The sequence below is a fragment of the Myxine glutinosa genome, chromosome 1, assembly GCF_964187855.1.
Source record: "Myxine glutinosa chromosome 1, kmMyxGlut1.1, whole genome shotgun sequence".
Taxonomy (NCBI): domain Eukaryota; kingdom Metazoa; phylum Chordata; class Myxini; order Myxiniformes; family Myxinidae; genus Myxine; species Myxine glutinosa.
Genome location: NC_136261.1, coordinates 94,649,875 through 94,665,714, shown reverse-complemented (window position 1 = coordinate 94,665,714; position 15,840 = coordinate 94,649,875). Strand labels below are relative to the sequence as shown.

General features: G+C 45.8%; 1 protein-coding gene and 1 long non-coding RNA gene across 3 annotated transcripts in view; one reads left to right on the top strand and one right to left on the bottom strand.

Annotated features, from left to right (window-relative positions):
- The first annotated feature begins 765 nt into the window (after nt 1-765).
- On the top strand, nt 766-3,553 carry LOC144891385 (uncharacterized). The gene is made up of 2 exons (XR_013622900.1): nt 766-1,793; nt 3,304-3,553. It is a non-coding gene; the product is annotated as an uncharacterized LOC144891385 (long non-coding RNA).
- A 3,220-nt stretch (nt 3,554-6,773) lies between these two features.
- The window catches only part of LOC137426494 (uncharacterized), a 29,956-nt gene continuing 20,889 nt past the window's right edge, over nt 6,774-15,840 (bottom strand). For both annotated transcript variants that reach the window (XM_068115088.2, XM_068115083.2), the window contains exon 2: nt 6,774-8,081. In XM_068115088.2, coding sequence (XP_067971189.1) covers nt 6,809-8,074 — 1,266 coding nt within the window. In that variant the 5' untranslated portion in view covers nt 8,075-8,081 and the 3' untranslated portion in view covers nt 6,774-6,808. The remainder of the gene's footprint in view (nt 8,082-15,840) is intronic.

Genomic DNA, 15,840 nt, shown 5'->3' with positions numbered 1-15,840 from the left:
CCCCCGAGATCCGTAACAATATGTTCCGAATATTTGTTATAACCAGGATGCCTGATGCAGAGGTCTGACTGTATTAGTAAACAAGCATCATTTTAAACATGCAAGGCTCTTTTACACGTTTCAGTTTATCAACATCTAACATACTGTGTGATTATCAGGTCCAATTTCTGTATTCTTGTGCATATTTTAGCCTTTTCATCTTGTTCCTCATTCTTAACACATGTTTTCATACTGGAACGCATCCTTTAATTGCCAATTTCAAAAGTGACCTTCATGCTGTTGATGGATGGACAACGATACCTCTGGATCCTCTGAAACTTCCTCCAGTTCTGTTGTCAATTAAACACTTGTCTTCTTTATATTCCTTATGGATACATGGCCTGGTTGCATAGAGCAACCTTAAGGAAAGATTTGAGGATTTACTTCAATATTTCCTCAAGTTTCCCCTTAAGGACATCCTTAATTTGAGGATCGTTGCATATTCGAGCATTCTCCAAGTTTTTCCTTGAACTCTTCCTTAAACACAAGGGAGCAACCTCTCCCCTGTCCTTATTAAACACCAACTTTTGAGTTTCCAAATGGCACTCTTCATGGAAATTGCTTACGAAGAGTACGATTATCGTCGCGCAAGATGTCGCGACACCAGAGGCTGATCGAACAATACTTCCACAATTCAATTATGATTGTACATTGTGAAACACGCTGAGTGGAGACACAGTGACTTGGATAACCATTTTCACTCATGACTTCCAGAATATTTTACTTGTAGTTTTGTACTCGTATTTAATTTTCAAAATCTCACACTTTCACCATACTTGGATGGTTTCCAAACATTTACTGCACACATTAACACATTTATAACTAGAACGGCAATCAGTAGAGCGCATAATTCCACCAGGCTGAACAGTTTATGTTTTGTATCCACTGATAGGCCGGATCTGGATTTGGACCGAACCAAAATCTAATCGGCGTGTTCTCGTCACCTAATCAACTCGTCCACCAAGTTTAGTCATAACTCGTCCATAACTGTTTTAATATCATGTTATATATCGCTTTTCGTCCGATCTCTCAATGGTGAAGTATCACTTAAAAATTAAATAACTCTTTTATCCGAATCCACATTGAGACGTTCACCAAAATCGAATCTATTTGTCCTTGTCACACACCCTGGTCCACCAAGTTTCGTCCAAATCCGTCCACAACTTTTTGAGATATCCTGCTATGTATCGGTTTTGGCCCTATCTCCCAATGGTGAAGAATCGGTGAAAAACATTCGAGTATCCGGATCCGAATCCCGAACTTCACCAAAATCTAATAATGTCGTCCTTGTCACATACGCTACATCTCCGCCAAATTTCGTCCGAATCCATCCACAACCTTTTGAGATATCTTGTTCACAGACAGACAAACAGACAGACAGAAGAAAGCAGTGAAACATAACCTCAATCCACCTTTGGGGGCAGAGGTAATAAAATGCTCAATGAGAATCAAATGAATTTTATACAAGAATCATTTTATTCCTCCTTCATCCGGAAGCACGTGTTCCCCATATAACATATAACAAGCGTCATTTAAAATCACGTGTTTATTACGTGTTCTTCCTTTTGGATGGCTCTTCCTATCTCTAATCTTATTGGTTGCCTGGCATAGCAACGGCTCCTAAGTATTTCCTTAACTTTAAGATCTGTGTGTACAGAAGCCCTGAGCACCATGTGGGAACGCTAGAAACCGATGGGTGGATATAAGGCCAACTTTGTGGTAAATTAAGCAATGCACCCCTTAAACAATGATCAGTTTAGTCTAGTAGGAAGACTAGGTCCCCCTGCACCCCCCGGAGATATACTTCTAATCAGTGTTTCTAGATTGGAAAAAATGTGTAGAAAATGACTAGCTATGGCCCCAAGCTGAAAAAATGTCCCACATACCATTTTTATGCAAATTACTGCTGCAAATTTTATGCAAAATTATGCAAATTTTATGCAAATTTTTGATGAGGAGTAGAGTTGAGGGGTCTTTGAGGGCTTCATCGAGGTGCTCTCGGTTGCAAGACTGGGTCATTCTGAGAAGCACAGCAGGATCAGAGATCATGATGTTCTCCTCCTCAGTGAATCTCTCCATCAACAGCCTCTCCATTGCCTCACACACTGTTTTGAGGCAAAAGAGGGACTTTGCGTAGGCCTTTCCACTGAGAACACCTTTGAGAGATCCACTTGTTACTAGTTGTGCCTCAAAGAGAATCTCTGCATATCCAGAACCACGCATCTTGTGTCCAGTGAGCATCCCGATGTAGTTCATGGATGTGTGGAAGGGTCCAATCGTTACTACATGACTAGCAAATTCATTTGGCCAGCGCCAGATGATGGGAAGGGCTTTCATGCAGACACCCAGATCAAATGTATTCAGGACCCATCTCTGACCCACCTCAGCAGTTGCTGCCTCGGAACGCTTCAGTAGCTCACGAACAACTGCGTTGTCTGTGATCGGTTGGTGGATAGGCGTGCAGTAGTCGACTGTTGATTTGCTGGGTGGGGGAGAACCAGTTGCAGAGGTGAAACCCCCTAGCCCAGGCACAGGCTGCAGGCCATTGCCATGCCATGCAGGCACCAGGCACAGACCGATCACAGACAACGCAGTTGTTCGTGAGCTACTGAAGCGTTCCGAGGCAGCAACTGCTGAGGTGGGTCAGAGATGGGTCCTGAATACATTTGATCTGGGTGTCTGCATGAAAGCCCTTCCCATCATCTGGCGCTGGCCAAATGAATTTGCTAGTCATGTAGTAACGATTGGACCCTTCCACACATCCATGAACTACATCGGGATGCTCACTGGACACAAGATGCGTGGTTCTGGATATGCAGAGATTCTCTTTGAGGCACAACTAGTAACAAGTGGATCTCTCAAAGGTGTTCTCAGTGGAAAGGCCTACGCAAAGTCCCTCTTTTGCCTCAAAACAGTGTGTGAGGCAATGGAGAGGCTGTTGATGGAGAGATTCACTGAGGAGGAGAACATCATGATCTCTGACCCTGCTGTGCTTCTCAGAATGACCCAGTCTTGCAACCGAGAGCACCTCGATGAAGCCCTCAAAGACCCCTCAACTCTACTCCTCATCAAAAATTTGCATAAAATTTGCATAATTTTGCATAAAATTTGCAGCAGTAATTTGCATAAAAATGGTATGTGGGACATTTTTTCAGCTTGGGGCCATAGCTAGTCATTTTCTACACATTTTTTCCAATCTAGAAACACTGATTAGAAGTATATCTCCGGGGGGTGCAGGGGGACCTAGTCTTCCTACTAGACTAGTTAATTACATTTGAACCAAGACTTCATAATGATTCAGAGGAAGTATTGAAGTGGCAATATTGCATTGCTCCAAAATCTAACTGCGATGATAATAATAAACTTCTTCAGTTAATGCCTGTTAGTGCAGGCAATACCTAATAAATGATAAATAATAAATGAGATCAAAATGAGGAGCAAACAATCAAGCAAATTTAAATAATGCATAGCAACATGAAAAAAAAACAACAAAAAAAAAACTTTAAAACAATGACACTCACAGCTAGAACGGCACTCGGTGGAGCGCACACCTCCACCAGGCTGTACAGTTTATGTTTTGTATCCCACTGATAGGCCGGATCTGGATTCGGACCTGAACCAAAAATCCAATCGACTTGTTCTTGTCACCTTACCAACTCATCCACCAAGTTTAGTCATAACTCGTCCATAATTTTTTTTAAATATCACATCATGTTATATACAGTGCGTATCAAAAAAAAAGGTAATCCGAATTCAAGGGGTTAATATGCAAAGGTTATTTATTTTGACAATTTACATGTGGTTTACCAATTATGAGGAGATCCTCAGCTTTCCATTGATGCCTTTCAGGCATCATTGCTGTCACACATGACCGAGTACATGTTCATTGAAAATGACAAGTTCAAATCGCATTTTTACAAGTTTGGCTTATCGGTGCAAGACAGTGTTAAATGGACGCATTACTTGTCGACTGCCAAGTTGATTATGTAAAATTGTTAAGCTGGTCTGGTAATCGTCGGTTGAGTCATCCTTTGTTTAAAATGGGTATTTAAGATGGGCCTACAGTGTATGGGTTTAGAGACAGTCTGAGTCATTGAAAAGATGTTTCAACTTACGACTGAACAGTGGACCTTCGTGGTTACAACCTTTCACGAAACTGGAAGTTTGCAGCGAACTCGTGATGCGATCAGGGAACGTTTCCCAGAACGGGAGCCTCCAGCAGCCAAAACCATCTGGGCGAATGTTAGAAAATAACAAGAGCATGGCACTAGCCTCAACCGCAACAAGGAGAATTCTGGTAGGAGGTGCACTGGGCGATCGGAAATGAACATTGCAGCAGTAAGGCAGCAAGTTTTGGAGCATCCTAGGGATACCAGCGCAAGACGAAATGGGATGGGATTGCCTTAGGCAACATTCAACCGAATCACAAGACTGGACCTCCACCAACATCCATATCAGATTCACATCTGGCATCAACTTACGCCAGGGGATTTTGCCAGGAGGTTGGTGCTTGCCGGATGGTTGATAGCACGTTGCAAAGCAGATGTCAATTTCCTGCGGTATCTCGTTATCGGTGACGAAGCTGCTTTCGCCATGGACGGCAAGGTAAATACCCATAATGTTCTTGAATATGCACCAACAGGACAACCCCCGGAATTTAATTTTGACACCAACATGAATCGACAAAAGTGGACTGTTTGGTTGGGACTTTGTGGAAGTGGTCAGGTGATCGGACCATTTTTCTTTCAAAGGAATGTCAATGGTAACAGGTATCTGCAGATGATCAATGATGACGTTTTACCACAGCTGGAAAAGAACTTTGAGCGACAGGTTCGTGGTGTCTTCAGATATCTCTGGTGGGCCCAAGACGGCGCCCCAGCACATTGTCTTATCGCTGTCCGAGATCAACTGAGGGAACTCTTTGGAGTCATTGAAATGACAATCACAGCTCGCTTTTGGAGTTCCCTTTTGGAGTTTGGAGAATTCTTTGGAGTTCCCTCAGTTGGATGTGGTGTCATCGCTTTGGATGTGGTGTCATCGCCCTCAACCATGCAGTGGAATGGCCACCAAGATCACCTGACCTCACACCATGTGATTATTTCCTTTGGGGACATTTAAAAAAAGTGTTCGTAACTCCTCCCCGTGATCCTGACGAATTGTAGGGCCGTATTCGACATGAAGTGGATGCTTTACGCAATGACCCGGCTATGGTGAGACGAGCAGTTCAGGGTATGCTCCACCGCTGTGAGCTTTGTGTTGAAAGGGGAGGTGGACATGTTGAAGGTGTGTGTGCATAAAGGCCAATCATTCCTGAGAAAAGTTCACATCTGACGTTCATTTTGCACCAATTATCCTGACTTGCATCGATTAGCCAAACTTGTAAAAATGCGATTTGAACTTGTCATTTTCAATGAACATGTACTCGGTCATGTGTGACAGCAATGATGCATGGAAGGTATCAATGGAAAGCTAAGGATCTCCTCTTAATTAGTAAACCACATGTAAATTGTCAAAATAAATAACCTTTGCATATTAACCCCTTGAATTCGGATTACCTTTTTTTTGATACGCACTGTATGTCGCTTTTCACCCAATCTTTCAATGGTGAAGAATCACATAGAAAAATTAAATAATTCCCGTATCCGAATCCATATTCAGATCTTCACCAAAATCGAATGGATTCGTCCTCATCACACACCCAACCTGTTCACAAAGTTTCATCCAAATTATTTTGTCCATAACCTTTTGAGATATCCTGTTATATGTATATCGTTTTTGGCCCTATGAGCCCATCAATCCTTGCCAAATTAAGTAAGTGTAACTGCACACACAGATTGTCCTTTTTTGAAAAAATGGCCGCCATTGTTGTCACAGGACGAATCTGCGATGGCCCTATAACCAAATATCTTCCTTAGGGCATACTCTAACTGTGTGCCAACTCTCGTGCTTGTATCATCAAAGGCACAATTCTCCCAAATATTTCACCTATCTGCCGTACTATGCCTGATGGCGTGAGAAGTGTCATCCGTTAGGCAGTGGAACAATAATATGGACTATTTCATTAAAATCACCATTTAAGGGCACAAAAAGATAAACAACACACACACATACATTATATATATATATATATATATATATATATACTGTATATAAACCACCGTTTAGAGGCCATTTTTCCCCGCAAAGCGGGGGTTGGCCTTTCTGGGGACCGTGGTTGTTGTTGTTTTTTGGTCCCCTTTTTGAAGCAATGTTTTACGGCCGGATGCCCTTCCTGCCGCCAACCCTGTTTGTCGCCTTTTTACGATAAACAGGGAATTACCAGTGTACTGGTACTCAATTTGCCGACCTCGGGAGGATGACAGGCTGAGTCAACCCCCCTGGCGTTAATTCAGCGATCGACCGGGATTCGAACCCAGGATCCTTGGTATCCTAAACTGGCACCCGAGCCGCTAGCCCAACACCAGGGATTAAATATACTGTATGCAGAAACAAAAGTGAAATAACCGGCAAACTTCGAAGAGAAAGCATTTCATCATCAAATCACATTTCCGCCTAATATTTGGATATCGATAATGTACGTTTCCTTACAAATCATTACTATGATTGGAAAAGTACATAACATATTGTGGTTTTGTTGTATACAAATGGGAAATGATTTTACTCTTCTTTTAAGCTTGTTACACGTAAGACCAGCAGAGGAATTGGAAATTTAACATGTAAAATCAACACTTGGATTCAATGCTCACCCACATCCGGATATTTTTATCATTCAATGGAAATGCATCATTTGCGACAAAGTGAAGGCAACAATTATGTCCAAAATGTAAGGTAGATTCACAGATACACCATCGTTAGCGTGACGGTTCACCAATCTTCCTTTTCCATCGCCCACTCGTGATGTATTGGTGGAGCAGTTAGGTAGGACAGACGTATCGAATTTGATGATGGGATTTTTAGACGATGCACATCGTATTTCATTTACACGACGGACTTGAGTGCGATGGTTTCGGAGCCAGTGACTAAAACCGACGATGTTGCAGTCACAAACCCAAGGGTTTTTTCTTGCCGAAAATGACTTCAGATGATCCAGGTGGTCAATGAGGTGTGAAGGAATAGATGAAAGAAGATTGTGTGATACAGACAATGTGTGGAGTAATGGCGTATGGTCAAAAAGTCCTGCTGGAAGTCGCTTCATTCCATTTTGACGAAGATCAAGATGTTCAAGGTTGAACGTCTGGTCAAATACACCGAGAGGCAGAGAACGAAGATAGTTCCAACTGAGGTCAAGAAATTTGAGATGCTCAAGATTGGCAAAGGCTGTGATGGAAAGCTGTTCAATGATGTTGAGTTGAAGAATGAGGGTTTTTGTGGTGTTCAGGATGTTTGAAGGCACCGTGGTAAGCACTTTATCCCTGCAATCAACAATTGCGTCATTGCATAAACATGCGGTATAAGCATCCACTTGCGTTTTATCGTCCTCAATGGAACAGTCGTCTTCAAGGTCTTCCACGGAAATACTAACCACAGGGACTTTAGAATTGGAACAAAAGAGCTGGTCAATTCCATCAATCACAACGGCCGCATTTTTTCGAAGCCAATTTCTGAGGTAGAGGATTGAGCATTCGGAACAGTTCAAGGAGTTTCCATATAAACGTATTCTCTGCAGATCAACGAGGCCATCAAAAAGACCATGAGGAATGGAATGCAGATTGTTGTTTTGCAGAGACAGTGCTTGCAAGTTGGATAGAGTATCAAAGATGCCAGGTGGAAGGCTCGTTAATTTATTGTTGTTGAGACAAAGCTGATAAAGATTTGGAAGATCTCGAAATGCTGTGGCTGGAATTTCAGTCAAATCGGTGAATGTCACTCGCACCCACTCAGTATTTTTGGGGATTCCTATTGGGAACACCAACGCTTTAGCAAAGGAACAATCATAGGTTCGACTGTAATTGTAGCAAGATCTTTTTGTTGCTGTCAGTTGGGCAGGTATAAGGAACACGTAGTAGAGCAGGAAGACTGCTGGCCTTGCTGCCATGATGTACCTGAATGAAGAAAAAAATGCGTATTAGACATTTGCCAAGCTACCGCAATAAACTTCACAAATCCAACACCACTCACAGAGGATATCAAAGGATTAATGGCTAACAAGTGTCGTACAGAGATAATTTCACATTTCACTAGATAACCACGTTATTTTGGCGATATAGATATACAATATCAAAACTTAACACTAATTCTGGCTCAGGTTGCTGTCCGTGACAGACAGAACTGCATTCTGATAGAAGAAGCGTCAGCTGTACAATGCTAACTGCAGCATCAGTCGGCCTACATCGGCTTTGGAAGCCTTTGTTAGGCAGACCAACCTTCAGATGGGATCATCAACCACACCGACCAAATTACTACTCTCAACTACAGAAGAAACATTACAAATGTATTGAAAAAAATAAAATAGAAGGAAAACCCTAAATTGGTTTAATAGTTGTCGTATACAGAGTACAACAGAATACCAAAACAGATTTTCATCCACTTAATGGTGATACACAATGCACATGCATGAGACAAGTGGGACACAAGTGTATGCAAAACATTTCGACATTGCTCATGTTGGAATTTTGTTTCAAATGCAAAAAGACTGCGGTTTCGAGAAAACAACCAAGTTCTGCAATACCAACCATTCCAGGTAGGACGCACAATGTCTACCAATAACCCTCTTCTTGTTAATCTCCCAAAAATCCAGGATCGTTGCTCAACTCCACTGATTTGTTCCTCTTTTCTCTCACCTGTGGAACCAACTTTCCCAGTCTGTTCAAACCTCTCCGGGGCTTCGGCAGCTGTTCACCACTACCTCCGCTCATCCCCCATCTAGTCATATAACTACCCCAAATAACCGCATTCCCAAGCACTTCCTTTTCCAGGTTATTGGGATTTATCCCTTCCCATCACCTCTTAATTTGGTAGTTGTCGCTTGGTTGGTTGGTTACTTTTCAGTTTCATCCCCACATTCCTTTTCCTCTTCTTGCTGTGTTTCATTCAGCTTGTGTGTATCTTGTTCTCCCCCATGTGCCATTATCCCCCTCTGCTTGATCTCACGCTCTCACTTATACTTTTTTTTTTTTTTTTGTATACTGAATCGAGGCTCGTGAAAGAGCTGACATTTATTTCACAAACAAATCAACCAGACAAACAAAATAAATAAAAAGAGGGAGCGGAAGACAAGAGAAGGGGAAGCACACAAACACTTGAGGGCACACAACATTTAAGAGCAGGGAGATGTGTGGGAGGGAGAGGGCTTGGGGGGAGGGGGGTGGCAGAAGTATCAAACACAAGGACACCAAGGACTTCCAGGACAGAAGTTGGTATTTCAAAAAAGTGGAATTGGGGTGAAATTAGCGGGGATAGAAAAGATCAATGTTTTGGATGGGGGAAGATAAGAGATGGTGGTGGCTGTTGGTTTCCTCCTTTCCAATTTGTTCCCTTCCATTCAGCTCTAGTTCTTCGATGAGACTCAATGTATATCTATGATAACAAGCATTCTGAGTATTGCGTTGCAATACATGTCCCCTACCAAAGTTCAAAGTGCCATAACTTTGTCAAAAATGATCGAATATGCAAATGTGTGCACGGTTGATGCTGGTTTTCAAACTTAATCTGAGGTATGCCGAGACACATGTGTGTCACGCCTCGCCTCGTTGATAAGCCCGCAAGGTCGCTCCGTGGAGCAGCCTGCAAGTATTGCAGTGTGAATTATATAATTACCAACTCATGGTCTGAGGTACTAGCGATTCAAGCGATATCCTTTTTTTTTTTCTTTTTTTCGTTTAATTAACGATATCTGCCAAACCACGTGACCTATCGCAAATTCCAAAAGGACATTTTAGTAGACTGACATGCTGAACAGATCTGTGAAGTTTCCCCTCGATTGGATCAAAAATGAGGGAGGAGCTTGGTTTTAAAGGTTCATGCTTAAAAACGTCATAACTCTGAAACCATGTGATGCATGACGTCATGCTCGCTCACTTTTTTGTTTGTCATGGGTATGCGATTCTGCCTGTAAAGTTTGGCCTCGGTCTGTTCAGCCGTTGCAGAGAAAAAGGGGTTTTCGTGTTTTCATGAAAAACAATATGGCGGCCGAACCACGTGACATGTAACGTCATAATTACCATTAAAATATTCTACAGACAGAGTCCCCCCTATGGTGAAAATTTGATCTCAATCGGTCCGATTATTGCGGAGAAAATCTTTTTTAAAGGAAATGAAAACTTAAAATGGCACTGAGTTAAGGTTCATCAGAATTATCAGAATTCCCAAAGTTCAAAGTGCCATAACTTTGTCAAAAATGATCGAAACGTCGTGAAGTTCAAACTTGATCTGTAACTCATCATGAGGAAACCATGTACCAAGTTTGAAATCATTAGCATTAAGAGTTTAGAAAAAAAGTCCGGAAAACTGTTCTTTGTGTGACGGACTGACTGACAGACTGACAGACTGACAGACAGACGGACAGACGGCATGCAAACCTATAGTCCCCTCCGGTGTACACCGGTAGGGGACTAATAAAAGGCTGTGTGTGTGTGTGTGTCCATCAGTCTCCTTTATAAATCCAAAACCATGAAATCTAGCAGCCAGAAACTTTGCATGCATACTTCTTAGCCTCCAAGGGGGTGCATGAATGAGACATGGGTGGTTGGGTGTGTTAAAACACCCTTTTTGAAGATTATTAAAGGGTTGATCATCACCAAAAAACCCAAAAAGCCTTACCAAAATGGTGGTTCACCATCTTTGTCAGTCCACTGTCACATCGCTGGGTTCTTAAGCCAACATTTTGTTTCGGCCTATTCAAACGTGCCTTGCCTTGGAAACACGATCTACTCTCATGAAATAATTAAAGCATATAATCAAAATCTGGATTTGAATTTGAGGATTGGATCTGTTCACGAAATAAGTATTGAAATCTGACAAAATTTAACACATTAGCGATTCTTATAATTAAGTGTATCTTTTACTCAGCTTTTAGCAAGGCTGTCCTTCCTCCTTTTCCATATTTCCAAAGTATTACACTGAACTTTTCCTACTGTTCCAACAATCATATTGAGTGAAGAGAATAGTAAGGAATGTGCCAAAAGTGTAAATTTATTGAGTGAAATGAAAATAATTAACCAGCGGAAATTGGGTACATTGAAATTTGAAAATACTTAACCAGCAGGCAGCAGGATCGATAGCAAGGTTTCCCCAGTCGCACCTGGGTACGAAGTGGGCAAATCTCTGAGTAAAAAAGGCAAGATAGATCAAATTAAAGATACAATTATAAGAATGTGTCCCTCCTCCTGTTATGCCTATAGTCCGTTTAATTTATTTCCTTCCTTTAAAAAGTCGAAAGTGCTCCAATGGATGAATAAAGGCCTCTTTAAAAATTAACCTTCGGTGCTTTGGGGTTGGCGTGTCGATGAACTTTAGATGCGCGCTTGTGTTTGACCACAGAGCTACTTCGAACAGGCTGCGTGGCTCAATCCACTCACAAGGGCTCCAGCACTCATATGGGAGATTGTTTGTGTGTGTATATGTGTATGTGTGTGTCTATATGTCAGTCAATGCCGAATTATAGCGGGATTTGCTCCCGGCCTGCCCCATTTGCTCCCGGCCTGCCCCATTTGCTCCCGGCCTGCCCCATTTGCTCCCGGCCTGCCCCATTTGCTCCCGGCCTGCCCCATTTGCTCCCGGCCTGCCCCATTTGCTCCCGGCCTGCCCCATTTGCTCCCGGCCTGCCCCATTTGCTCCGGCCCCAGATGCTGGCTGGTCCAATTTTTTTTTTTTAATGAGTGAATAAAATGATTTTATGCACTTTCTTTTTTTGCAAAGGAAGATAGATAGCTGTCTGCACATGTTCCAAACATGGTAATCTGTTCTATTCTTACGATAATAGCATGATATGCGGGAGCGATCAAGGAAAACTGAAAAGTGAATTGTGCAAGTGAGTGGTGCATGAGTGGTGTGATGTTCCGTGTGCGTTAACAGTATAAAGAAAACTGTGAGTTGTTCCGAGTGAGTGAACGGTGTAAAAAAAAAAGGCTGTGAGATATTCCGTGTGAGTGAATGGTGTAAGGAGGGATGTGAGTTGTTCCATGTGAGTGAACAAAGTAAGGAGGGTCATGTGTTCCGAGTGAGTGAACGGCGTAAGGGGGGCCGTGAGTTCCGTGTTTATGTGTGTGTGTGTGTGTGTGTGTGTGTGTGTGTGTGTGTGTGTGTGTGTGTGTGTGTGTGTGTGTGTGTGTGTGTGTGTGTAATCAATTAAATGAGGGAAATAAAAAACCCTGTTTTATGAATACAACTCCTTCAACTCGAAATGGAAATAAGCCAGAGAGACGGGAGATTATTTACTCAACCTCAGACAACCTGTGCTCTGGGGCGGCACTCACGTTGAGACCGGCCCGAAAATATGCTTTGCCACTGGCCCTGGCAAGCCTTAATCCAGCGAGTGCGTTTGTGTGTGTGTGGTCATTAAACATAACATATTCTCTTTGCTAACCTCCCCCCACCCTCGTTTCTCTCTTTTTTTTTTTCCTGCCGCCCATCCCCTCTTTGTCTCTCCCCCCTCTCCTCTTTGTCTCTCCCGTCCCATATCTGTCTCTCTCACCCCCCTCTGTCTCCCCTCCCCTCCTTTCCTCTCCTCTCCTCTCCGTCTCCACCCCTTCCCAGCTCTCTGTCTCTCCCTTCTCTCCTCTCTGTCTCTCCCTTCTCCCCTCTCTGTCTCTCCCTTCTCCCCTCTCTGTCTCTCCCTTCTCCCCTCTCTGTCTCTCCCTTCTCCCCTCTCTGTCTCTCCCTTCTCCCCTCTCTGTCTCTCCCTTCTCCCCTCTCTGTCTCTCCCTTCTCCCCTCTCTGTCTCTCCCTTCTCCCCTCTCTGTCTCTCCCTTCTCCCCTCTCTGTCTCTCCCTTCTCCCCTCTCCCCTCTCTGTCTCTCCCTTCTCCCCTCTCTGTCTCTCTCTCCCTCACCTCTCTGTCTCTCCCTCACCTATGTCTGTCCTCCTCCCTTCTGTTTCTCCCTCCCTCCCTCTGTTTCTCCCCCCACCTCTCTGTCTGTCCCTCTCCTCCCTACCTTCCCTCCCGTTTCCCTTCCTTTGCCCTCTCTCCTCACCCCTCCACCCCCTCTGCTCCTCCACTCTCCTTCTGCTCACCCTCCCTGCCTCTCCTCCAACCCCTCCCTCCACTACACTTACCCCCTTCTTCCCCCTCCACTCTCTCCCCACTCTCTTCATATTACCAGTACAAAGCGACTCTGCTTTGCCCATCAATGCCAAGTACCTTTGCTAGTACAGTATACATAAAAAGTTAAATTATATTGAGAATGTGTAGGAAAAGACAGAACGCCAGCTTCAACAATGTCACCCAACCCATTAAAACATCACTCAACTACGCCAGGTATGCATGCTCATCTCTAGGCTGTCTCGCCTGGGCTGAAATCCCAACCCAGCTATAAACTGTCATCCCGGTGTTTTACCGGCAGGGTGATTCATTAATGTGTCATCCCTCGTAATGGTCATTAAACCGGGCAGTCTTCCGGCATTAGTTGGTGGATGTTAAAGATCCCACAGTGTCCTTTGTGAAGAGTATGCGAGCTATCGCCGGCACCCTGAACAAATTCCAAATTCTTACCCTAACCTACAGAGGGCATTGCATCAGAGGCATTGCTGCATCCTTAGCCAATGATACTACCATAGTCTGCATACAAAAGAACTATGCCAGGAATCTGCTGCCATCATTCCCAAACTTTATCACAGTGTATGAATGAATGAATGAATGAATGATCGTTTTAAGGCCATTTTTCCCCGCTGGAGCGGGGGTTAGCCTTGCGGGCCACATGACAATCATGGTTCCCTGTTTGAGGCAATGTTTTTATGTCCGGATGCCCTTCCTGAAGCCAACCCTTAGTCGCCTCTTACGGCGCAGGGATACGGTGTACCTATTCTAAACCGGGGTACACACCGGGATCATTCATCCCAGCAAGCTGGTACTCAATTTGCCGACCTCGGAAGGATAACAGGCTCTTCAGATGACAGGCTTGCCCATCACAATGATTTGTTTGTGAGCAAACTTTATCACAGTGTGTCTGAAGAAAATACTAACATGCGTCGACGTCTGCATCAGAACAAATGGGGAATGCATTTTAAATTGATAGTGGTATCTTATAAAGGTGGCAGATGTGTTTTTAAAGGCAGTCATTTTTAGTCGCAGGTCTGCATGAGCTGCTCTTGTTGGGGGTAGATTTTTGAAAATATACACCCATTGGTCAGGCATCTACTGGAGCCCACCCATATTTGTTGCTCGACTCCACTCACCATGGCACCCAGACGAAATATGGCCGCCATCTTGATTTGATGTTGTGCCCGAATAATCAGGATATATATACTGTTAAAGCGCGGCGTTACGCGCGCTGCTTGTGAGCAAGGAGGAAGCGGACAAGCGGTAACATATAAACGTCTTTATTGTAAGAGCTCACTGTAACACTGTACCGCTCCGGGCTGGGCGCCCGGTGTATATCATGAGGCCACGCCTACCCCTCGGGCGTGGCCACCGCCCACTTGGTGCGCGGAATGATGTCACCACGCCAGTGGGCTTTTGTGTCCGCCACACGTGCCCCCCCAGAATTCCCGCGCACCTGGAGGGCCAGTTTGCGGGGCAGACGAATGACCCGGCCGAAGCGCCCCCTGGCGATCGGCGGCGTCCGGGGTGAAGGGATGCCAGGTGGGATGCCCCTGGCTGCCCCTGGGATGGGTGCAGGACCGGGGGGCGGCGTGGCGGCGGGGCTGGGCGGTGCCGGGGGTCCGCCCGCAGGAGGGCGGCCCCGACGTGGGGGTCGGGCCACTGGCGGTGGATGGTCCACATCGAGGTGGGCCGGCTTGAGGCGGTCTACCGAAACGCGGTCAGGAGTACCGCCGATGTCCAGGGTGAAGTGCTTCGCCCCGGTCTCCAGCACGCGGAAAGGCCCGTCGTACGGGGGCCGCAGTGGTGTCCGATGGGCATCGTGGCGGACGAAGACGTACTCTGCCGTGCGAAGCTCCGGGGCGACGTGCGTCGGTGGGTGCCCGTGGCATGCCGTTGGCACCGGGGCGAACCTCTGGGCGGTCTCTTGCAGAGCGGAGCGCTGCTGTGCCGCGGACCATGGTGCCGTGGAGTCGGGGAGGAACTCGCCCGGCACCCGCAGCGGTTGCCCGAAGACCAACTCCGCCGCGGATGCGCGCAGGTCCTCCTTGGGCGCCGTCCGGAGGCCCAGCAGGACCCAGGGGAGCCTGTCGACCCAGCCGCCGTCGCGGAGGGTGGCCCGGAGCGCGGCCTTCAATGAGCGGTGAAATCGCTCACACAGGCCGTTAGCCTGGGGGTGGTAGGCCGTGGTTCGGTGCAGCCGGACCCCGAGCCCCTGCGCAACCGCCCCCCAGAGCTCTGAGGTGAACTGGGGGCCGCGGTCGGATGAGATGTCTGAGGGGGCGCCGAACCGGGCGACCCAGGTGGCGATGAAAGCCTGCGCGACATCGGCCGCCGTTGTCGACGCCAAGGGCACGGCCTCCGGCCACCGGGTGGTGCGGTCCACCATGGTGAGGACGTAGGTGAAACCCCGCGAGGGGGGCAGAGGTCCCACCAGGTCCACGTGGACGTGGTCAAACCGGCGTTCCGGCACCGTGGACGGGCCCAACGGGGCCTGGGTGTGCCGGTGCACCTTGGCGCGCTGGCACGTGAGGCACGTCCTGGCCCAGCCGCGGACGGCCTTCCGGAGGCCATGCCAGACGAACTTGTCGGCGATCAGCCTTTGGG